Source organism: Candoia aspera, chromosome 1 (genome assembly GCF_035149785.1).
Source record: "Candoia aspera isolate rCanAsp1 chromosome 1, rCanAsp1.hap2, whole genome shotgun sequence".
NCBI lineage: Eukaryota > Metazoa > Chordata > Lepidosauria > Squamata > Boidae > Candoia > Candoia aspera.
The window spans coordinates 178,991,313-179,015,487 of NC_086153.1; the positions used below are offsets into that span (position 1 = coordinate 178,991,313).

Genomic DNA, 24,175 nt, shown 5'->3' on the forward strand with positions numbered 1-24,175 from the left:
CAAAAGGCAAACAAACACTGGATTGCATACACACTCACACACTATTTTACAGACCTGTCCCTAATGGGAGGCCCAGAGGCATCATTGGAAGTATAGGCTGATCCTCATTCTTGTAGCATGCTAGCTTGCTTTTTTTTAAAAAAATTAAAAGCCTTTCTAAGAAAATCGGGGAGGAAATTTGGCAGGTGGCAAGACATGTTGACAAGCACAGTGCTGCCCTGGGTACTATGTTGGGGAATGACATAAAAGAGCCATAGAGGAAAGAAATGTATTTCTCTTCATTCAGTTCTAGTGGAGCTTAATCTTCTCAACAGAACCTTTTAATTCCACTGGCTGCTTCATCTTCCTAAAACCATGTATCAGTTACAATAGGCCATTTCTTTATAAATTAATCTACTAATAGAATGGCCAGTACTTTACTGTTCCTATTATACAAAGTTCTCTTCATTTCTGGAAAGCTTGATCTTCAAAGTCAGTCATTCTATGAAAAGTGTTAGACGAAGCAGTTTTGACTGATTTTTAGTGGTTTGATTATGGTCTTCTTACAAACTAGAATAAGATTTGTTGCTTTTATAGATTGTCCATAATTAAGGTTTGTAAAGCTGATGATTAGCTGTATAAAATATATATTTGACTTTTTAGAAACTTTGTCTCTTTTTTCATTTTTGTTAGGTGTTTTCATTTTTTTGGTGCTAATTAACAATATAAAGATCAGATTTTAAATATTCTATCACTATGGCCAAATACTTACTTGTAGATGCAGATGTTGTAATGCACATAATGGAATTTCCATCTCATAAATGTGCTCCTGCAGTAATTTCAGCATATAAATGTAGTCCATAGCTAAGCTTCTCAGTGCTGATTTCTCCCTATTGAATCCTGCCATAAGCAGATCTGTGCATATTTTTGAGCATACGTGGATCTCGGAATAGAAGCACACCATTTCCTGAGGCAGTATTACACTAACTTTGAATCAGAGTGAAGACAGTTACTGTCAACAAGCACTTAAATGATTCAAGGATATCACATTTCTGTCAGTGTTTGAATGTATTTTCATTTCTGAAATAAATGAAATGTGTGTGTGATTGCGAAACACCATACAGCATTTAATTTAATTCTTTGTATTTCAAACGTGAAAATGAAAATACGGCTCTCTGGATGAATTTCTAGTACACTAGACATCTGGAAGTGACGTTCTTGAAATAATTCTTTTTTGGTAACTACTTCTCTTTCTATCTCACTTTTCCTATTAACTTCCCAAGACAATCATTGGCGTGATTGTAGGATTGTGCAAGGATGAAGGAAGTGTGGACTTCTCTGCCTATCACTTCTTTCTACTTCCATGCTACAAACATCACATTGCACATTCTGCGCATTTCAGAAGCAGCTTTTAGAAGAAAGAGCAGGAGTGTCCTGTTGCAAAAGGGGAATTCTGCTCAAGCATTTGTGCACCCAAGTCAATGTCTAGAGTATAAATAACCATTTTTGCAAATATGTTGATATATTACTGGGGAAAAGATTACATTTATGAGACCATAAACTTTATTTTCATAATAAACAAGACATGTTTTGTTGGCTTTTTCTGTTTTATACAGTAGAAGTGACCTTGATATCAGTACAGCGTAGGATTTGAAATGTGTGAATACTACATTATTGAACTAAGTGTAATTTATAATTATATCTTAGTTTTCAGTTACAGGTCTGCAAAAACAAAAGTTGGTGTGGCTGATGATGATAGGGTCTTTACTACAGCTTTAGATTCAGAGACAGTGGTGAATAGGGTCTTTCTTTTCTCTAGCCATGTTGAATGTGGTTTATAGATTATACAATTGAAATATAAATTACTGTCATTGTGCAGTGTGTGTTAAATGTACATGGGAGGATAGCAAACATGCTTAGTTTAAGACTTTCAGCTCCACCGCCAGTAACTGCCAACACATGGTTCCTCCGAAGAGAATGGAGCCCTAAGACTGAAAAAAGTATCTCATCCTGCAGAAAAGGGAGCTGCACATACTCCTTGAGAATAATTTTGCTCCAGTCAAGTCAGCAGTTAAGGAATGGATATGGAAGCTTTTTTCTGTTCCAAAAAGTGTTTACTCTTCTGTATGTCCAAGTGATATTTTAAGCAGTCAGTTGTAGATGTGCATAATTTTCCAATATTTTATTCACCAAGTTCCATTACAGATCATAGTACTGTATATCTTAGTACCTTTTACATGGAATACGTGTGATTTATGAAAAGTGCCACTCAAGAGACCATATATCGCTGTCTATGAATATTGTTACCTGTATTTCTATTTTGCTCAAATGCTTTTGAATGTAATGATGAGTGTTTTTGCCTTCAGTCTGCTCAGGTATTTTATGAGTATTGGTGTATTTTTTCAGTTTTAATATTTTGTGTATTAATAAAAGGAAAAAAATAAAGTGTGTTTACAGTGTTTTTCAGCAATATAGAGCTAGCTTCAGTTCTCACACCAAGTCTTTTAAGCAGTGGGTAGATCTAGCTCTGAAAGCATTATACAGTACTGCTGAGTTACTTGATCATTCCCTTTTGTTCAGCACTCACATGCTGCATTACAAACATCAATATAGGAAAGAAGAGTAAAAATTCCTATCTTGGAATTACTTGGACCAGTAATTGACCAACAGAAGTGACTGAAAAAGGATACAGCTAGCAAGAGTGAAGGAGCAAGGGGAGCAGCAAACCATTCCAGATTGTTGTTGAGAAAACTACATGGACATGTCCATGAAGTCAATTTCAATTTTATCTTCAAGGGGAGAAAAAAGTAGCTTAGTGGTACTAATTTTCTCTCTGCTATATTCCAAAAAATGATGGCTTGGGGGGTTATTTTTTGAACTGGAGAGTTTCAATAATTTCACAGTTTTCCATGAGCTGTCCATGGGAGGAGAGTACTTAGTTTTGTTGGTTGATGTGAACCATAAAAATTAAACGATACATGTTGTCCCCTTGTGTAGAAAATTACTTCCATTAAAATTAATTTGGCATATCACCTGGTAGATACTTGTAGATTTAGTACAAGCACCTCTTCTGTATGGCTAGAAAACCATCTGGTAGATTAGCACTCTCCAATGTAGCATGTCCTTGTTTTAATTAAGCATAGTTATACTGTTTGGAATAAATTTATTACACAGGAAAAGAGATTCTTCTTTAACCATTTAAATCTAGATGCTGAGTACAAAATTGGTCTGCTTTTACATTGTTCAGTATCTATGACAGTAATTGAATGGTTTTAGAAGTACCTAGCTTATAGCTGTTAAATATGCACGATGTAAAAACCCATCTTCAGGGATCTACTTAAATAGTGTCCAGAATCTTGTCCAAGACCTAAAAGGTAGTGAACAAGTTGGGAATAATGAACATAATGCTATAACCTTACATATAAATGGATATTTACTGAAGAAATTTAACAGAAGATTGATAAACAGCTGATTAAAGGTCCAGAAACAAAAGACTGAAAATCCCATGGCAAAGAAGGTCAAGAGAAATAACATGAAAAAATCTTCATACCTATTTGGAATACACATTGCCTGGGAAGCATTGGGCTTCCCAGGATTCTAGTTCCCTAACTTCCTTTAGCACATGTTTATTGCTTGTTGCCAAAGCAATAAACATGTGCTAAAGGAAGTTAGGGAAATAGAAAAATGGAATGAATTCTTTGCTCCTGTCTTCTCTCTCCCTTTGAAGATGTAGAACAGATGCTGTGCCCAAATTTGCTTCTTCAGGAGGACAATCATATACAGTAAACAGGCAACCAGAGGTAACAAGGAGTGAAGTTATAAGCCAAGCTGAACAAGCTAAAAAGATATTCTTCAACAGTATCCATGCAAGTTCATGAAGAACTTAAAAATCACACACACACAAACACACATATTGCAACTTCTCTTTAACCTAGGCATTTCTTCTCAAAGACTGGACTGTGGCTCCATTATAAAAAGACTGAGAGGCAATGAAACGATAGCCCAGTTAGCTTAATACTTCTCTTGGGGAAAATGGCTGAAAGCATTTAAAAAAACAACAGTAAACACGTGGCTATATGAGCCTTGCTGAAAAGAAACCAACACGTGAGCAAGTAAAACTTTCTCACAGTAGTAGACCAGCTTATAGAACCAACCTGATTTGTGCAAAGGTAAGTTGGATCTCAACAAACTTTCAGATTTTGGGGGGAGTGTGAACCAGCACACAGACAAGGGTGACCCCATGGACAGTATTACCTATACAAATATACATACACAAAAAGCCACTGACAAAACCTCTCACCAAGAGCTGTCAAGTAAACTCAGCTGCTAGAGGCTGGGGCGGCAGGGGCTGTCATAGCTTGGCAACTGGCTGAGAAAACAGGAAAGAGAATAGAAGCAAGTGAACCATCCCCATACTTGTGAAAATGGAGATCAAAGTCCTGGGGGTTTCAGTGTGGGTGCCAGTGCTTTTGAGCCGTATATTGATGATCTGGAATTGGGGCTGAGTAATGAGGTGGCTGTGTCTGCGAATGATACCAGGGTGTTCAGGATGGTAAGGAAAAGAGACACGAAGAGATTCAAAAGGCTCTCTACAGACGACATACGGGCTTTAAGATGGCAAAGGCAGTTCCGTATAAACATATGCTCAACAATGGAGGGTGGCACAAAGAATCCAAACTTAATCTACAAGTTAAGGGGATCTGAGCTAGCAGGGACTGAACAGGAAACAAATCTTGGTGTTAAACAGTGGACAAATACGATGAAAACCTCAATGTAAAAAGCCAATTCCATTCCTAGAATCATTCTCTCCCTCCCTCATAATGCAAAGGTCAAGGTTATCCCATGAGCACAAACATTTTGGGTTGAGAACTCTCTCTGACCTTAGGTCAGTCAGTGACTCTAGATACTATGTGAGGCAAGGAATAAAAGGGTAGGGTCAAAGCAGAAAATAGGACATTGGGTTGTTAATCCTATCCATTTTGATTTCCCCTGTCCATACTTTCTCACCTTAATTCCCACTTAAATGCAGCTGTAAAAGATCATTTAATTCAAACTTTATTGATTATCCATTTAATTCAAACTTTACTGATTCTTTTAAAGTTTCCCCCCAAGTTGATAGTGACCATTTCCCACCCAATCTACACTTATTACCCCTACTTCAACAGATCCCCACCAAATCAATGCACCAGTGTACTTTTTTCCTACCTGCTACATCTTGCAGAATAAAAGACCATTCAACTCAATAATTTAATTGCAGAACAACTAGCTACTACATACTTTTCACACATGCGCTCCCTCTTTGCTACAACTGACTCAATCAGTGACCTAGAATTATACAATAACCTTGTGCAGGAGCTATAGAAACAACACTAAGACCTACAAGCAACCTGCACATCCATCAAAACCATGGTTTGACGCAGACTGTATAGTAGCCAGGAAAAGATTAATAGCTAGCTATAATTCATATAAGGTAAATAATAGCAGTATTACAGCACAAGATCTACTTAACCAGAAGCAACCCTACAAGCAGGCAAAAGGAAATGGAGAACATGAAAGCATGTCAGCGTGGACCAGCCCCCAACCTTGCACCACTGGAACTTGTTCAATCTATCAATCTGGAACTTGTTCAACCTAAATTTTTAAGAGCAATTTTCCAAGTTCCTCGCTGTGTCACATGTTACACTGGTTACACTACTGGCTAAGCTGACACTTTTCCCTATGGGCTAAGTGCCACTGATATTAGAGGACAGATTTCAGAGTGGGTGGAAGCAAGTAGTTTACAACAAGCTCTCTCTCTCTCAGGACTTTCCCCCACTTATTTATTATCTCTGGGCTATGAGCACGTAAGGGCCGCACTTGAGCAACATTTATGCGACGCAGGCTGTCAAATGGATGCTGGTAATACCACTCAGCTTCCCATGGCAGATAGCCGGAGATACACTCTGGCACCAGCTATACTGTACTATGTACAGTATCTCACACAGCTTAACATCCCAAATCAGAGAAGGGCCTTCACCTTAGTCTGATGTAATGCTGCCCCTTCAGCACTTCTGGCTGGAAGATATAAAAGATACCATATCCATTACAAGTATGTCTCTGCAACTCAGGAACAGATCAAAACTATTGAACATGTTCTTCTGTATTGTATTATATATTCTGTAATATATATTCTTCTGTATTGTATTATCTTCTGCCAGTTTTATGCAGAATTTCAAAATGCTCTAATTACCCCCCTCCTGACCAGCAAAACAGGATTCACCAATCAACAGTATAAGCAAATTCTACTTTCCAACATCAACCCTGAAATAATACACAAGGTTGCCAGGATTTGCGTGGTGGCATGCAAAATCAGGCAAAGAGTAATTAAGAGCAACTGAATCTGCCCGAGTATGGATAGCCAGAAACGGTTCAGGCTCAGCATTAACCACTGGTTACTTTTTAACTTTTTTTTTTATGCTTTGGTGTGTGTGTCAGTTATTGTACTATATTCTTCTCAGGTTTGACGGGGGTCTATAAGAGAAGTTTATAACCCTCAAATCCCTTTTGGATAATTTTATTGTTTTATCTACCAATATTATTTTATATTTGCATTTTATGTTGCTATTTTAAAGTTCATACTACCTGGATTGCTAATTTTAATCTCATTTCTCTTTTGTCACACATGTGTAGCCTGAGCAAGCATCTTAACATTTTTTTAATTTGTTTTTGTCCTTTAGCCAAAATTCTTTGTTTGTATGTACCTTTCCTACTTACCCTGATATTGTCAATTTAGTTTTGGATATTTGAACATCAATTCCCTTGTGCTCGTTAATGACCACAATAAAGTTCTCATTTTCTCTTTCTTTCTTCTTTTTCTTTTTCTTTCCTTCTCCTTCTCTCTCTTTTTCTTTCTTTCCAGATGAAAAATGGGTAGTGTCTGCAAAAGTGCACAAAAAGCCCACAAACAAAATCATTAAAACCCACTGCCATGCTGTGTGAACGAAGTCTGGGATTTGAAGTTCAAAACATTGTCAGAAAACTCAGTTGGAAAAGGGCTGTCCTTGACAGGAAAAACAAAATGTCTTGCTTCTATTCCATTATGTAAGACATTTTTACCCAGTGATATAATGGATGTGGCAGAAGTGTTTCATCATTTTGGACTCTATCACTATTTCAATGCACTTTGGATAATGAGTCAATAAGTGTGTGGGGTGTGTGTGTACATGTATCTGTTACTGCCTTTTGAAACTCCACTTACGAATCACCACCAATTGCTGACCATTAGTTCCTCTAAAGCTATAAGTAGGAGATACGACTTTCCTTGTAGGTTACTAAGCAGCTGAACAGCAAAGGGAAAGCCAATATTTACTGGTAAGCTTTATTTCTAAAAGGCTTTATTTTTAAACAATAGATTTGTACATCTGAAGTATTTTAATTTTTTTTCTGAATCATTCATATTACTAAGCTTAGGGATAGCATAGGGTAATTTAAGAATAATAGCTTGAGCAAGAAAGTTCAAGTAGTAGAACGAAGTTGCTGATATCCATTTGCTTACAAATGAATATTACAGCAGTCGGAGCTTCTTTTAATTATTGCTTGAGAAAAAAATATATTGATTCATGAACCTGCTGCATAATTGCTTAAAACTTATCCTGATCATTCATGCATAGAATCTTTAGATCTGCTACCTACCTACCCTTGGTCTGCCAATCTTTCCAGCATGTGGAAGTTGTTGATTTTGGTTCAGTGTACCACCCTGATGGGAACAGAATTGCCTCAGGGAACTCCATTAAGGCCTGAGGAAACATGGAAATCTTTGGATAACCCCAGGAACAGAGACCTGGTAAGGAGAACTTTGGAACAATCTGTTATACCAGTTTTCCTCAACTTGGTATTCTTCAGATGTGTTGGGATTACAACTCCCAGAATACTCATTCTAAAAGAGACAATGATTTGAGGTGACTGAGAATTCCAGGAGATGGCATGCCAACGCATCTGGAATGTGGTCAGTTGATAAAGATTGGTCTAAACTTGTGTTTGTTTGTGTGCATTAATCTATGTGTATACTGTAAGCAGTTTTCAATTCATCTATGCTAGTGTAGTATCACAATTCAGATGTGCTAGAACAATATGAAACTTGTATTATCTTTAATTAATGTCTAACTGCTCGAGGAAGAGTAGCAGATGAATTGAAATAATCTTGCAACATATTAAATAACAATCAGTTAATTAGTAGCTATTCTAAGTAAGATGCTATTTTCATTATGATTCTTTTATTCAATTACTGTATTAATTAGTGATAAGACCCAGCATGTGGATGGAAATAACATTTATTTGGCTTCACACAGATACAGCTTTAATCAGTGTCTGACTATCCAAAATTTGGAAGTGATACATGTGCACATTTATATACGTCTTGTGTTCACAGAACCAGTGCTTCTTGCACAAACTGTGTTGTGTGAAATAGTTGTGAGTCACCGAAAAACAAAATGGTGCCATTAAACTGTTTCAAAATAGGATAAGAATTCTGTCCTTAAAAAAAAAAAAGTGGAGATAGTATTTGTTGGAGATTACTGTTTCACCCTTCTAAAATCTTAATTTTCATACAGTTTTTCAGAACTCTTATGGCTTACTTTTCTGGGAGAGAGTTTGGACTCAGGAAGTTCGCAGATACCTTCTCAATGAATAATGATAAATCAGATCCGATTTCTTTCTACTTGGAACCAGTTGCTTCTGCATTTGCAGATTATGAAGAAAAGAAACCCCCCTTTGCAAATTACCCCAGAAACTGAAAAAGATCGATCAAGGTAAATTGTTTTCCTTATAAATCAGCCCCACATCACACTGTTAAGTCTGGCTCAATTCCTGATCTGAATTTGGTTCATTTCCAGAGCTATGTGATAGGTTAATCTATCGATGGAATTCATTTAGAATCCCTCTCCAAAGCTCTGTCTCTCATAAAATAGCAATATTTTATTATTTTATTACTATCAATAGCTAGAAAGTCTCTAATTGGAAATAAGTTCATTTCAAACCAGTCTGGGCTACCCTGGGACTGGGTAGAGTTTTACCATGAAATCCATTGTCCCCCAATGGAGTTAAGGTCTACGTTACCAACTATATTGTAGCATTGTCATCTTGGATCCATGTTGTGTTGTTGTTTATTCGTTTAGTTGCTTCCGACTCTTCGTGACTTCATGGACCAGCCCACGCCAGAGCTTCCTGTCGGTCAACACACCCAGCTCCCCCAGGGACGAGTCCGTCACCTCTAGAATGTCATCCATCCACCTTGCCCTTGGTTGACCCCTCTTCCTTTTGCCCTCCACTCTTCCTAGCATCAGCAACTTCTCCAGGGTGTCCTGTCTTCTCATTATGTGGCCAAAGTATTTCAGTTTTGCCTTTAATATCATTCCCTCAAGTGAGCAGTCTGGCTTTATTTCCTGGAGGATGGACTGGTTTGATCTTCTTGCAGTCCAAGGCACTCTCAGAATTTTCCTCCAACACCACAGTTCAAAAGCATCTATCTTCCTTCACTCAGCCTTCCTTAGGGTCCAGCTCTCGCAGCCATATGTTACTATGGGGAACACCATTGCTTTAACTATGTGGACCTTTGTTGTCAGTGTGATGTCTCTGCTCTTAACTATTTTATTGAGATTTGTCATTGCTCTTCTCCCAAGGATTAAGCATCTTCTGATTTCCTGACTGCAGTCAGCATCTGCAGTACTCTTCGCACCTAGAAGTACCAGGTCTTTCACTGCTTCTACATTTTCTCCCTCTATTTGCCAGTTAACAATCAAGCTGGTTGCCATAATCTTGGTTTTTTTGAGGTTTAGCTGCAAGCCAGCTTTTGCACTTTCTTCTTTCACCTTCATCATAAGGCTCCTCAGTTCCTCTTTGCTTTCAGCCATCAAAGTGGTATCATCTGCATATCTGAGATAGTTAATGTTTCTTCCAGCAATTTTAACCCCAGCCTTGGATTTCTCAAGCCCAGCACATCGCATGATGTGTTCTGCGACAAGTTGAATAGGTAGGGTGAGAGTATACAGCCCTGCCGTACTCCTTTCCCAATCTTAAACCAGTCCGTTGTTCCGTGGTCTGTTCTTACTGTTGCTACTTGGTCATTATACAGATTCTTCAGGAAGCAGACAAGATGACTTGGTATCCCCATACTGCTAAGAACTTGCCACAATTTGTTATGGCCCACACAGTCAAAGGCTTTAGAATAGTCAATAAAACAGAACTAGATGTTTTTCTGAAACTCCCTGGCTTTTTCCATTATCCAGCGGATATTGGCAATTTGGTCCCTAGTTCCTCTGCCTTTTCTAAACCCAGCTTGTGCATCTGGCAATTCTTGCTCCATGAATTGCTGAAGTCTACCTTGCAGGATCTTGAGCATTACCTTACTGGCATGTGAAATGAGTGCCACTGTTGGATAGTTTGAACATTCTTTAGTGTTTCCCTTTTTTGGTATGGGGATATAAGTTGATTTTTTCCAGTCTGATGGCCATTCTTGTGTTTTCCAAATTTCCTGGCATATAGCATGCATTACCTTGATAGCATCATCTTGCAAGATTCTGAACAGTTCAGCTGGGATGCCGTCATCTCCTGCTGCCTTGTTATTAGCAATGCTTCTTAAGGCCCATTCAACCTCACTCTTCAGGATGTCTGGCTCTAGCTCACTGACCACACCGTCAAAGCTATCCCCGATATTGTTATCCTTCCTATACAGGTCTTCCATATATTCTTGCCACCATTTCTTGAACTCTTCTTCTTCTGTTAGGTCCTTGCCATCTTTGTTTTTGATCATACCCATTTTGGCCTGGAATTTACCTCCGATGTTTCTATTTTCTGGAAGAGGTCTCTTGTCCTTCCTATTCTATTGTCTTCTTCCACTTCCACGCATTGTTTGTTTAAAAATAATTCCTTATCTCTTCTGGCTAACCTCTGGAATTTTGCATTTAATTGGGCATATCTCCCCCTATCACTGTTGCCTTTTGCTTTCCTTCTTTCTTGGGCTACTTCTAGTGTCTCAGCAGACAGCCATTTTGCCTTCTTGGTTTTCTCTTTCTTTGGGATGTATTTTGTTGCCGCCTCCTGAACAATGTTGCAAACTTCTGTCCAGAGTTCTTCCGGGACCCTATCTACTAAGTCCAGTCCCTTAAATCTATTCTTCACCTCCACTGCATATTCCTTAGGAATATTAGTGAGCTCATATCTAGCTGATCTGTGGGTCTTCCCTAATCTCTTTAGTCTGATTCTAAATTGTGCAAGAAGAAGTTCGTGATCTGAACTACAGTCAGCTCCAGGTCTTGTTTTTATCGACTGTATAGATGTCAGCCACCTTTGGTGGCAAAGGATGTAGTCAATCTGATTTCGGTGTTGTCCATCTGGTGAAGTCCATGTATAAAGCTGTCTCTTAGGTTGTTGGAAGAGAGTGTTTATGCAGAGTGAGTTGTCTTGGCAAAATTCTATCAGCCTATGTTCTGCTTTGTTTTGTTCTCCCAGGCCATGCTTACCTGTAATTCCAGGTGTCATTTGACTGCCCACCTTAGCATTCCAATCTCCCGTGATGAAAATGACATCTCTTTTAGGCGTGTTGTCCAGTAGGTGCTGCAGATCCTCATAGAACTGCTCTACTTCAGCTTCTTCAGCATCTGTGGTTGGGGCGTATATTTGGATCACTGTGATGTTAGATGGCTTGCCCTGTATTCGAACTGAGATCATTCTATCGTTTTTTGGATTGTATCCAAGCACTGCTTTAGCCACTTGACTATTAATTATGAAGGCTACTCCATTTCTTCTGTGGTCCTCTTGTCCACAGTAGTAGATCTGGTGGTCACTTGATGTGAAGTGGCCCATTCCAGTCCATTTCAGTTCACTGACACCCGAACTGTCTATCTTTAACCTTGACATCTCACCAATAACCACATCCAATTTGCCCTGGCACATAGATCTTACATTCCAGGTTCCAATGGTCTGTTGATCCTTAGAACATTGGATTCGCCGTTCACCACCAGCACCGTCGGCCGCTAGCCATCCTTTCAGCTTTGAGCTAGCTGCGTCTGGGGCTAGTTGAACTCATCCTCTGTTCCTCCCCAGTAGCATTTTGACCATCTTCCGACCTGGGGGTCTCATCTTCCGATGGTATACCGACATATCTCTGGTTGTACTGATCCATTTAGTTTTCACGGCAAGAATACTGGGGTGGGTTGCCATTACCTTCCCCAGGGATCGCATTTAGTCTGACCTCTCTGTCATGACCTTCCTGTCTTGGATGGCCCTTCACGGTTTAGCTCTTGGCATCATTGAGGTGCTCAAGCTCCAGCACCACGGCAAGGTAACGATCCTTTGCTTAAGCTTGGATCCATAGAAAACGTTAATATACTTGACACTGACACCTATTTTTTTTTGCAGAAAAAAATATGGAAATTAAATTAAATGACTTGTTTTTGATTGAAGTCCCTAAAGTTGCAGATCAACAATAGAGTTATTGGAAGAAGACTCCAGAGTGAAAGGAGCAGATCCAGCAGAAGCACAATAAGGGAAAACTGACAGTAACCTCTAGTGTGAGCATGAAATAGTTTATAAATTTCAAATATTAGAATTTCTATTGTATTCATTAATCGTACAAGTCCTAAAAGTTCAAGTGAAGAGAGGGAAAAGAAGCATAAACTAGCAGTCATGGTTTATGAGCTCTCTCCTTTAATCTTCTTAAAACTCTTGTTTCTCATACTCCTTTCTTCTCTTGTTTTTACAGGTGGCTGCTTAAGCATACAAGATTATTTGGAAGCATCTACAGAAAAGTGTTTCTAAATCATTCTCTAATAGTTCTCTTTAATATCAGATGCTACCTACAGATATCTGAAGCCTGCTTTGTGCTTATAATTTGCATTCGCTTAAAGGAAAACAGAGAGAAATTCAAATTATATCCATTAAGGCTCTGTGGAAAACAGTAAATATGACTGTTATATAACCATTTGTGTTTCTAAGACTTATAAAATCATTACATGAATTGATTTTGGATTTTTAAAAAATCAGATACATTTTTTGCACAATTATTTGTCTCCTTTACAGTTCTGTTTCCTTTCAAAAATAAGTGTGACTATTAGTCAAATATCATCTGCAACCAAATTTTGTAGTTAGTAATGCTTCAAAATGGTATAATGGTGGAATTATATTAAAAACAGCTTGAGATGTTTCAGTGGTCACAAATACATAAAACTTTGAATTACATGTCAGTTCTCCAAAACAAAATGTGTATGTGCATGTATATTATATGTTCAATCACTTTCAGGGTAGATTATATTTTTAAAAATGCAAATTCAAAATAAAAAACAAAACAAAACAGTTCTAACATATGTACATTTATGATCTAGGGTAGCAACAAGCAAGTAGTAGGCAAACTGAAAAACACATTTACTAAGGAGTGGCAGAAGTGTTCCTCATCCAGCCTTGTTCTGGAGCAGCCTTTCTCAACCTTTTGACCCAGGAGAAACCCTTGAAATATTTTTCAGGCCTCTGCACATTCAGGCTCAGATATAGCCAGAAGTTACAAAATTATTATATTGTAGGCCTGTATATATGCATTCACAGTTTTCTTAAACTAAAAATTAAGAATGAAACTTACCTCTTTAATGTGAAGTTGCCTGAATTTGAAATATTTTTCAAATAAATCATGATCCCCCAGGGAACCCCCAGTGACTCTCGCGAACCCCAGGGTTCCAAAGAACCCTGGTTGAGAAACCCTGCTCTGGAGGAAGGGTTTTTAGGTTATACTTCTTGGGCTTGGCTCCACGCAGACTCATTCTCACAAAAAATGGACAAGGGACTTTTGTTTTTAGTACAGTACTTTTAGTACTTGACTCTTGTGCATAAACAGGCTGGAAAAGCAGCAAGCAAGAAACCACCACATAACTCCAGAGTTCACAGGTCTGGGTCCTTTCAGAAGAGGACCGGCAATTGAGTATCCAGGAGACAATGGCCATAGGTGGCAACCAATGTCTGGAGGGAGGGGCATTCCCACAACAGTACACAATACCCTATTGGAGCAGAAACATATACATGCAATGGAACGAAGTGCGGCAAGCGAAACAGACATCGCTGTGCCAGCACAAGTGGGAAACACTACTTTTGATGCATAGCATGGAAAAACTGATGGAGATGGCCTTTCCAGTTTGCTGGAGGGGTTACAGGATTGCTGCAGGGTTTTTTGGCAAGATTTGCAGTAGTTTGTCATTGCCTTCTTCTTCTGAGAGAGAGAGAGAGAGAGAGAGAGAGAGTGAGAGAGAGAGAGAGAGAGACTGGTCCAAAGTCATCCAGCTGGCTTCGTGCCTAACTCCCAGCCTTCCAGTGTCTAGCCTAGTGCCTTTAACCACTACACCAAACTGGCTCTCCTGGAATAGAACTCCTCTCCCCTTATTTAAACATCATCCAAGAGCAGCTTCAAACTGTATAAAGTCTGTTAGGCTTTGACACTGGTACCTTGGATTTAAACCAGAGGCAACAGAGACAGGATAGTGAGTGGCCATAGGGACAGCAACTTTCATTCTAGTATATTTTCTGTAAACTCAAGGGTAAGTGGAGAGCACTTCAACTCCGGAGTGCAGAAAGACTAAGTCTAAGACTAAGAAACTAAGTCAGGTGCAACTAGATCAAATCACTGGTACTTCTGTAGTGGGCAGATCATCCAAACCCTCTTTGGAAAACAGTATTTCTGTAGTTTGGATGCTAAAGCTCTCCACTCCAGTTCTTTGAAGCAAACCTTGCTTGTCTTTTGAAGAGAGGCTCTGTACCATTATTCCCAATTGAAATTTGAAAACATGTTTTGCATTTCTTTTGCCAGGAAAGGTAGTGGGAAAGCACCCCAGCCACGAAAAATTCAGAAATCTTTTGATTCTAGTAGTCTCTTTCCTTCTCTGCCCCTGACAAACTTCATCCAGTATCTCACCTTGCCCTCCTTTTTCATCCCAAATATATAAAAGTAATTAGACTTTGTCAGCCATTACCTTGGAGGGAGTCAGAGAAAAGGCAGAGCAGGGTTAGGGTTAGGCAGCCTGACACTGCCCTTCATACTTTTGGACCACACCTCCCACAATGCCCTGTAATCGACCAAGTTGACTGAGGCTGATGCGAGTAGAAGTACAAAGTCTTCGAAGCGCCTATTCCTGACAGAGAAAGCTGAATGGTGAATCCAAAGGTGGTACGAGTGGATGGTTACAACGGAGCTGTCTGATAATTCTCCTGAATAGTATAACATAACATAAACATTTATCACAATATTTGATTGATGAACTTTCCGCTTTAAAGGCAGGAGACAAGTCCCTCCTCCAATATTAAGTCCTTGTATACAAGAAAGCGAAAGCTTTTCTCCGCGCTTCCTCCCCTAGCAGCCTCAGCCGCGAACGCATGCGCACTAGACGTCGCGGTCTTCCAGGCTTCTTTATTCGTAGTCGGACTGACGGACTCTTTTAACCGAAGGAATTGTCCGTTCCAAAATAGGTCCCCCGTCGTTCACAGCAGTGGCTGTTGCTATTAGTTTATAGTTTCTTCGGTGGAATATAAAATGTCAGGGTTCAGCCCGGAATTAATTGAGTATCTGGAAGGGAAAATCTCTTTCGAGGAATTCGAGCGTCGCCGGGAAGAGCGTAAAAACTGCGAGAGAAAGGTGAGGCCTTTTTGCCTCCAAGTTATTTCCAATTTTTACTTTTCTGTGTATTTTGTTGTCTTGTCTGGTTGTGGTGCCTATAAGCGGTCTTATGGCTTGTTTTCCTCTCATTTTCAGTAACGTGTATTTACTCAGAGAGTAAAATGATATCTTATTTGCACTGTAAATAAGGGACGTCGGCTCATAAAATCCTAAAAATAACTTTAGTAGGACAGGTAAGGTACATGATGGAATACGTTTTATGTATCTATTTCATGGTGTTTGTGCGTCCTGATACAACGAATACTGGACTTGCGGCCCATTTCTGGGCAGCAAAAATCCAACTGACCGCTAGATGGTAGCAAAGCAGTAAGATTTTCTGTATGTACCGCCGTTTAGTGGTCTTCCGGATTTTTGCAGCGCCGCCCAGATTTCACGAGTTTGAAGACTTATCAGCATTACTGTGAATGTTGGGGGCATTAAATCAAGGTTTAGGCTGTGATTGTATTGATTTTTGGCACTTGGGTAAATTTATAAACATATTTGCTCAAGTAAAACTATTGCTTTTAAAAATAATATACTGGTTTGGTATTTGTCTCAAAACAAAAATAAAGGCCATGCTGGATCAGTCCCAAGACCTATGTAATCAATTGTCCTGGTCCCACAGAATCCAGCATATTACTGTAAAACCATTGATCTTAACAAGTTAGAAAAAATACATATTCACATAGTCATAAATTTGGATGTTTGAAAAGTTGATGTCATGGGGGATAAGGCAATCGGTAGCTATTAGTTATGGTGACTGCAAACTCTCTCCAGTTCAGCAAATACCAATTGCTTATGCAGTGCTATTGCCTACATCCCTGGCATGCGGGCTGTGATAGAAATCTGACTAGCCACAATGAAAAACAAGATGCTGACGCAGAAGGGTTGCTATGTTCTTAAAAATAAACCCTTTTCTGTAATACTTGTAAGAACAAACAATGCAAAAATTAGAATATTTTCCATATTGAAAAGAAGTCTCCTTGTTCGTCCAAAAACTGCTTATTCAGGTATGTTCACTTCTACATCTTTGTTTATTGAAATTATATCCCCTTTTTTTACTCTGTGTTTTCTAGGAAGGGTGCAAGGCTAAAAATGCAGCTCAGTGGAATGTTGTGATACAGCTCTTCATGGATGTATTTTGTTATATATCAAGAAAAGGCTTAAGAAAACCAAATATTTTTGTTTCTCGTTATTGTAGTAGAGTAGTTTGCTCCCATATAAGCAGCTTGAACCTTAAACAAGTTGGTCACTAGTTGCAGTGATTATCTTTCCCATCACCCCCAGAAATTAGCAGAGAAGCATATATCAATTTTACTATATGTGGATGATGCAGTTTTACTTTCCCAGATCCTGATTGGCTTAGAAATTGGCCAATTACTGTGTCTCAGAAGCTTTGGAAATTAATAACAAGAGCAAAGTGGTGGTCTTTGCCAAACAGCTTAAAAGGCATATTTGGACATTAAATTATCACCCAATTGAGCAGCTTAAATAATTTAAACACCTAGGCATAGTCCTTCATCCCATGGCCTCACATAGAATGCACATGGAATATGTAGCACAAAATGCCCAGAGAGCTGCTGCAGCATTTCAACCTACTAAAGCGGACATTATCTATCCCCTCTGTAATCCAAATGTACTCAGCCAGAGTTAGAATATAGCTGTTATTTGGTGTCCAGATAAGTTCATAATGTTCCTTCATACCTTTAGAAAGAGTTCAGACTAAATTTTTTAGGAATATATTGTAGAATTGAGACTAATGCTTGGTTACACATTTTTACATACTAGGCCAAAATATACTTTGTCCCTGTAAGTCTGACACCTTGGATTCTTATCAATAATTTTGTTTCATCTTGGTCTAAAGCAATAGACCAAAAATTGGAGCTTCTTCAATTTTCCTTAACTTTACACACTAGCAGCTCTTAGGCAGCAGATTAAGGATACTGATATCCAGTTAGACATGACATTTCTTCCCAAGGATATATTGCTGCCTAGCTCCTTCATGCTCCTTAGATCTACTAGATATCAAAGCCAAACCATAATCCCTAAATATGGGAGGTCATTCTCCCTGGCTCAATTCTATGTCCTTCCTATAGCAATTTTAAAAGGGAGATACAAGAGAATCCCATCTGGGCTGAGGCAAAGGGATGGCAAAGGGGCTACTGTAACTGTAAAACACATATTATATTACCAGTTTTGTGTTGGCACATGTTCAGAGTTGATAACCTCATGTTTAAATAAACTCCCTGTCATTCTGACCAATTCTATTTATAGTATTTACTTTCAGATATACAAGATTCTGTTACTGTAAGTGTAGCTAAATTTGATTAAGTCATTTGCAAAATGTGCACTCAGTTGAGGGATATGTCCAGTTAAGGTATGATTTGTACTTACCCATATACATGTAGCCTGTTTTACATTGCTGAGCTTTATTATCTACTGGTCATTGACTGCAATAGAGATTTCCTTAAAGTTGGCCATTTAATTTTCCTGAACTCTTCCAAGTAAATCATACAAATGAAGCTTCGGGTTTAATTAATTACCTAGTAATAAATTGCTTTTCTTAACTGGATATGTGTTTTTGGTGCTGCATATTCTATTCACAATAATATTGTAAAATTGATGTTATTTCCTTTTTAATCTTTACAGGAAGGAGAAAATGTACTCACTGAAGAAAATGCAGAAGACCCCGATGCTCCCTCTACTTCTGGGCAAGGATTGTCTACTGAAATACAGGGACATATTGAAGCAGAAGGTATATGTTATGCTTTGTTTCATTTACAAAGAGTTAAATATGCTGATCTCCGGTTTGCTACCACATTTATAAGGTGGTAAATGTGGGCTAATTGCCACCTTGCAGGGAAAAAATGTCACTTAATTTCCAGGCTCAGGAATCTGTATGTAATGCTAATTATTATTTGGTAGGCTGTAATTCAGACACATAGTATGTGTATACTTTGTATGCTGAAGACCCCAGGATCAGTCTATAGCATCTTCAGGCAGGGTAGGAAATCCTTCAGGGTTTCTGCCCATTGGTGTAGAAATACAAAAAAATAAAGGAAGTGATGATCTAACAGTAGAAGTCAATTTACTATCATATTGTTTTTCAAGTTTATCACATTGTGAATAGAGGCAAAAGACAACCTGCTGCCCTTCAGATATTTCAGCTCTCATCAGCCTTAGCTACTGTGGCCAGTGATAAGGGATGGTAGGGGGTATAATCCCAAGCATTTGGAGGGTACTGGATCAAAGTTGCCTCCTACCCACTTCAAATTCCTTGTTGGTGGCAAAACATCATTTTACAGTTTTTCATTTTATTACATTACTGCTCCATTCTTAAGGGTGCTTAGATCTCTTGCTAAGATACTGCCTTTCCTAATATTAAAACAATGTTCTTGGAATATTCAGTAATTTCTATTAAAAACTTAGAGAAGAAGGGAATGGGATTGATTTGGAGGACTTGTTTTTTTTCCACTACCAGGTTGTCCTTAGCTATAGGCCAAGAAATTTTGGCTAGTTGTTCTGTAGCTGAAAATGATCTGTAGGAGCAGGTTGTTTGGAAATTATTTAGTTATTTATTTATTACTTCAGGCGGCATACAAAACTAGATTAAAAAATATATAAAAACAGCTAAAAACATAGAATCAGTCAAACAGCCCAGACTAAAATAATCTGATAAAAAACAAAATCAACAAAACAAAACAGGGGCCTTAAACAAATCATAACCATCAACTCCAGGCCTGGGACCATTATATCAGAAGAAATCCTTTTGTGTAGAATTAAAGAAACTTCTATAAATAGATGACAATTGTAAGTCAAATGCAAGGAGTTTTTGAATTCTAGGATTTCATTATTATTTGTAAATGTTCAAAATAATTTGAACATTTCCGTTTTTGATTATTTATTACCTCTGATATTAGTTATCATACTTCATTGTACTTCTGGACAACCAACCAATACCAGTTTTCTGGGCAACATACAACTCACTTAAAACATATGATAAAAGGATAATATTAAGCCAACGTAAAAAGACTTTATTTTTGCCATCATGGTTCTGGGGTGAGGATCAGTAAAGATAGAATATTGCAGATTCTTGCTAATTCCTATGTTATTTCCCCAAAATCTTGTCTCTTTACTTTTAGCGACTTGAATTACTTCTGTTGATTCTGTGAGTGTTTGATTAAAATTATGTCTTAATACAGGTACTCCTCGTTTAGCCACCGCAATTGGGACTGGCAACTTGGTCATTAAGCAAAGCGGCCGCTAAGTGAAAATCACATGACTGCTACTATGCTTACGGTCACAGATTTTCCTTCAGTTTTACTTTGCTTCTTGCTACTTCCTTCAGCTGAACTGGGGTTCTTTCTCCTCTTTCTCCTCTTCTTCCTCTTTCTCTTTCTTTTTCTCTTTCTCTTTGAGAACAACTTGGTATAGGGTAAATAAGCAAGTGAAAATAAGTACAGAGAGATGCAAGGTTGTAAATGTGAGGACTGGTCACTAAGTTTTTTTTTTAGCATTGTCATAACTTCAATTGTTCACTAAATGAGGCAGTTGCTAAACGAGAACTATCTGTATTATGAATGAGGATTTCTGTTAAATAGAACTGGATTCAACCTATATGTTTAGCTATTTCTTTACTTTTATACCACCACACTTTAATGTTAGAAGGATGTATTATTGAGTAATTAAAAACAATACTGTAAATTAAAATATAGTTGCTTTTTTTACTTTAAAAGATTTTATGATTTCAGAATCCTTGCTGACCCATCCCTTTTTTTACATGATTAATTAGACAGCATTATTAATCTTTCTCTCTCTGAGCAGAAGAGATATCAGATGGTGTCAGCAAATCTGTCCATCGAGTTTTTGCTTCCATGATGGGAGAAAATGAGGAGGAAGAAGAAGAGGAGGAGGAAGATGAGGAGATCTCTGAGCAACCTACAGCTGGGGATGTTTTTGCACTGGAGATGGTGCTTAATAGAGAGACCAAGAAAATGATGAAGGTAAGCAATATAAGAGTCCTTAAAGCAGCCACATCTTTTTTTCAGGCTGGTGGGGAGCCCTCAAGAAAGACCTAGTTGCCCTAAGGAGTGGCTGAGTTCCTGAAGCATCTCTCCTGAACCAGTTTTGAAGCATGCACACCCTTACTGCTTAATTGGAAATACTTATGATTGAGTTTGATTAAGTGGACTCTGTGTAGGTGTGCATATGATTTAAACTAAGTAATGCACATGGCTATTGCACAGTCAGAAAATGCCATTATTAAATCAACAATTCAATAAAGACCCTCAATTCAAACATATTTCTTACCAGGAAGAAAAAACTTTTTGTAAGTAGTAATGAAAACTGATCTTACTGAAATACAGTATATTGATGCCAATCTGTTTTCTAGGAAAAACGCCCACGCAGTAAATTGCCTCGTGCCTTGAGAGGCCTCATGGGTGAAGCTAACATTAGATTTGCTCGAGGCGAACATGAAGAAGCCATTCTAATGTGCATGGAGATCATAAGACAAGGTATCTTTGGATGCTTCTGTGGGTGAGATTTTGTACTGAGAATAAAAAGGGACACATAAAGTTAATACAGGACAATTCAGTGTGTCATTATAGAGCTGACCTTGTATCTCCTTTTGTATCAACTTACCCAATTCCATTGACTGAAATCCAAGAACCTTTTTGAGAATGTTAGTAGGTCTGTTAGGTTCTTATTTATAACCACGCTTTCTCCTATTTTCTTGGCAACTTTTCAAAATTTCCAGTGATCCCTCTAGAAAATAGGTGGTTCAAAAGCCATTTTGCTTTAGTGCTGATTTTTTCCTTACATCAGTGTTGTACTAGACAACCCGTGACCCACTGGGTCATCGTTTCAGAGATATTTCCTTACCTCAATTCCTCAATGCCTTCAACAATGGCAGAGCTTCTAATGTACTGTCTTCACTGGAAAAATTCTTTAAAATTCTGGAAGAGATGTATCTGTCTTGAAAGTAGCCAGTGTTGAACTGTGTAGCCCAGTCAAACATCAGGAGTTGACCACAGGAAATTTTGTATTATCTCATAAAATGTTTTATAAAATATATCGAATTCTAATCCCACGGGAGTCATGGGTCCTGGATTTTGGATGCATTCCATAAGTTAGCCCCTTTGAGGTACCTTGGTTGAAAAAGTGTTATTTATTTATTAAATTTATCCCTGCCCATCTCCTCCCATCTGGGAACTCTGGGCAGTTTTGCCCTGTTATGAACTGTTTTGCCCAGTTAAAGGTTACAGACATGACAGTTTCAGTAGTAGTAGTGTTGTATAATAACATAGGTGCACAAGCCTAACCTATACATGGCTCCTGAAAATTCTGTGGGGCTCCCAATCTGCTTTTGCCAAGTTTTGTAAAGTTTACTTCTAACTTCTCCTTTCAGATGGGATTAGGAGGATGGAATAGGAGGAATCAACACATAAGGAAATACATGGGTATATGGTTTAAAAAAAATGTAGCTTTTAAAATTGGTACATGGCCACTTCTTGCTTTGGCTATGCTTGCTTTTCCCCTAGTCCCATTCACATGTAAACCTTGACATATCCCAAAAGATCCACAGGTATTTGTCCTGACTAAGCAAGAACCACGCCGAGACGAGGAAGAGGTCTCTAGTGCTTTATTATTGCTATAGTAGACAGAAAATCCTACCCAACTGAAGAAGCGTGGGAAAACCCAGACAGATAAACCCCCAAAAGTCAAGGCGGGTCTGTTCTGTCTCTCTTTGAATGACAGCTCAAACTCTCTAAACTACGCATGCGTTTTCGCCCCTGGATAGTGGCCCCCTCCTGCTCACCATCAGTACTCATGACAGTATTACTGAATGAAAAACAAGCTTTCCTGCATAGAGTTGTAACATCTCTGACATTTTGAAGGCACAGAAAAATAGTGTTTTCCTCTTCTTTTGAATGAAAATTTTGGGGAAAGTTGAAATGTATGTAGCATTTATTTTTGTGTTAGCCTCTACTATTTAAGCTCACTTTGCTATTTTAAGAACCTACAGTACAATATGAATAGCCTAGTTTAGTTTTACAGTAACTGTGTTTGGCATAGCAGTTAAATGTAAAAGAGTCATTTAGTCAGGCAACACTGCAATTACGTTTACTAATTGTATTTACTTTAAACTGTTTTGAATGTTTGATACAAATGGAACTGCAGTCTATGGAACTTCAAAAGACCTAGAATCTCTTAATTTTGCCAGGTGTAAGTTAGAAAAAGAAGTTGAAGACAGAAAAAACCATCAACCTGATAATAAAACAGAGTTAAGTCATTTGAGGCTTTATCAAGAGCAGATCCACTGATCTTTAGATAGAAAGTCAGATATAGACAACTGAATCCTTTCTTTCCTACTGCAGTGAAAATGGCTGTGTTCCCTGGAAGAAGTACATCATACATCACTGTTTGTCCTCTAAACACAGGAACTATAATGCTAGATAAAAGTTCTCCCATTACAGTTTAAAAAAAAAATAACTGAAGGATTTTTTAATCTTTCCCTTTTTTTCAATGTTTCCAGTTTTTCTGGGGGGAAAAAGGTCTAGAGAAAAAAAAATGGGAAAAGTCACATTTTTTCCCAAGCCTTCACATCCCTAAACTTGGCTGGTCTTGTATTATTATTATATGTCAGTTGGTAAGCATATTTGTAAACTGCTTTTTAAAAAAAAAAAATCACATATTTGAATTATATGCTTTTTAAAATTAAAAACTACCTATAACTGTAATCGAAATTATTCAGCCCCCATTGCAAATCAGGTTGATTGTCAAAATGTACAGACTTTCAGCTGCTTGCAATGAACAAATCAAACAAAAGCAATTGAAACAGCTCAACCCAACGAATGCTTCAAGTGGTATCCCTAAGTCAACTGAAAATGCAACTTACCATGACTTCTCCAGTCTCAAAATTATTCAACCCCTTCATGGCAACCATCTTCAGTACTTAGTAGAGCACCTTTTTGCTGTGATGACCTGCTGCAAACGAGATGCATAGCCAGACACCAGCTTCTGGCAGCGTTCCTGAGGAATTGTAGCCCATTCCTCAAGTGCAATGGCCTCCAGTTCAGTCATATTCTTGTGTTTGCGTGCTGCAACCTCCTCCTTCAAATCCCACCAGAGATTTTCTATGGGGTTCAAGTCAGGTGACTCTGATGGCCACTGTAGAATCTTCCAGGACTACTACTGCATCCAAGTCTTAGTGGAATTTGAGGTATGCTTGGGATCATTGTCTTGTTGGAAGGTCCAATGATGCCCAAGCTTCAGCTTCCTTACAGACGGCATGATGTTTCCTCCTAGGATTTCCTGATACTTCAATGAATCCATCTTGCCATCCACACACTGCAGGTTTCCAGTGCCAGAGGATGCAAAGCAGCCCCAGAGTATCACTGAACCACCACCATGCTTAACTGTAGGCAGAGTGTTCTTTTCAGCATATGCTTCATTCTTCTTCCTCCAGACATACCGCTGATCCATCGGGCTGAAAAGTTCCAGTTTTGTTTCATCACTCCACAGAACGGA

General features: G+C 38.4%; 2 protein-coding genes and 1 long non-coding RNA gene across 4 annotated transcripts in view; all 3 read left to right on the plus strand.

Annotated features, from left to right (window-relative positions):
* LOC134507407 (uncharacterized) lies at window positions 1-3,009 on the plus strand. Its single transcript, XR_010068901.1, has 2 exons — window positions 1-2,553; window positions 2,598-3,009. It is a non-coding gene; the product is annotated as an uncharacterized LOC134507407 (long non-coding RNA).
* A 3,946-nt stretch (window positions 3,010-6,955) lies between these two features.
* Window positions 6,956-12,682, plus strand: C1H2orf66 (chromosome 1 C2orf66 homolog). 2 transcript variants are annotated; one of them, XM_063291901.1, is made up of 4 exons: window positions 6,956-7,329; window positions 7,629-7,801; window positions 8,568-8,765; window positions 12,373-12,682. In XM_063291901.1, exons 2-3 carry the CDS (start codon window positions 7,679-7,681, stop codon window positions 8,748-8,750), a joined length of 306 nt encoding a protein of 101 aa, XP_063147971.1. In that variant the 5' UTR covers window positions 6,956-7,329; window positions 7,629-7,678; the 3' UTR covers window positions 8,751-8,765; window positions 12,373-12,682. The 2 variants fall into 2 exon arrangements, with proteins under 2 accessions (XP_063147971.1, XP_063147978.1); XM_063291908.1 differs by having other exon boundaries at window positions 12,418-12,682.
* A 2,753-nt stretch (window positions 12,683-15,435) lies between these two features.
* Window positions 15,436-24,175, plus strand: part of GTF3C3 (general transcription factor IIIC subunit 3) — a 38,957-nt gene continuing 30,217 nt past the window's right edge. The window contains exons 1-4 of the mRNA XM_063318045.1: window positions 15,436-15,622; window positions 18,293-18,398; window positions 20,468-20,646; window positions 21,036-21,159. Coding sequence (XP_063174115.1) covers window positions 15,521-15,622; window positions 18,293-18,398; window positions 20,468-20,646; window positions 21,036-21,159 — 511 coding nt within the window. The 5' untranslated portion in view covers window positions 15,436-15,520. The remainder of the gene's footprint in view (window positions 15,623-18,292; window positions 18,399-20,467; window positions 20,647-21,035; window positions 21,160-24,175) is intronic.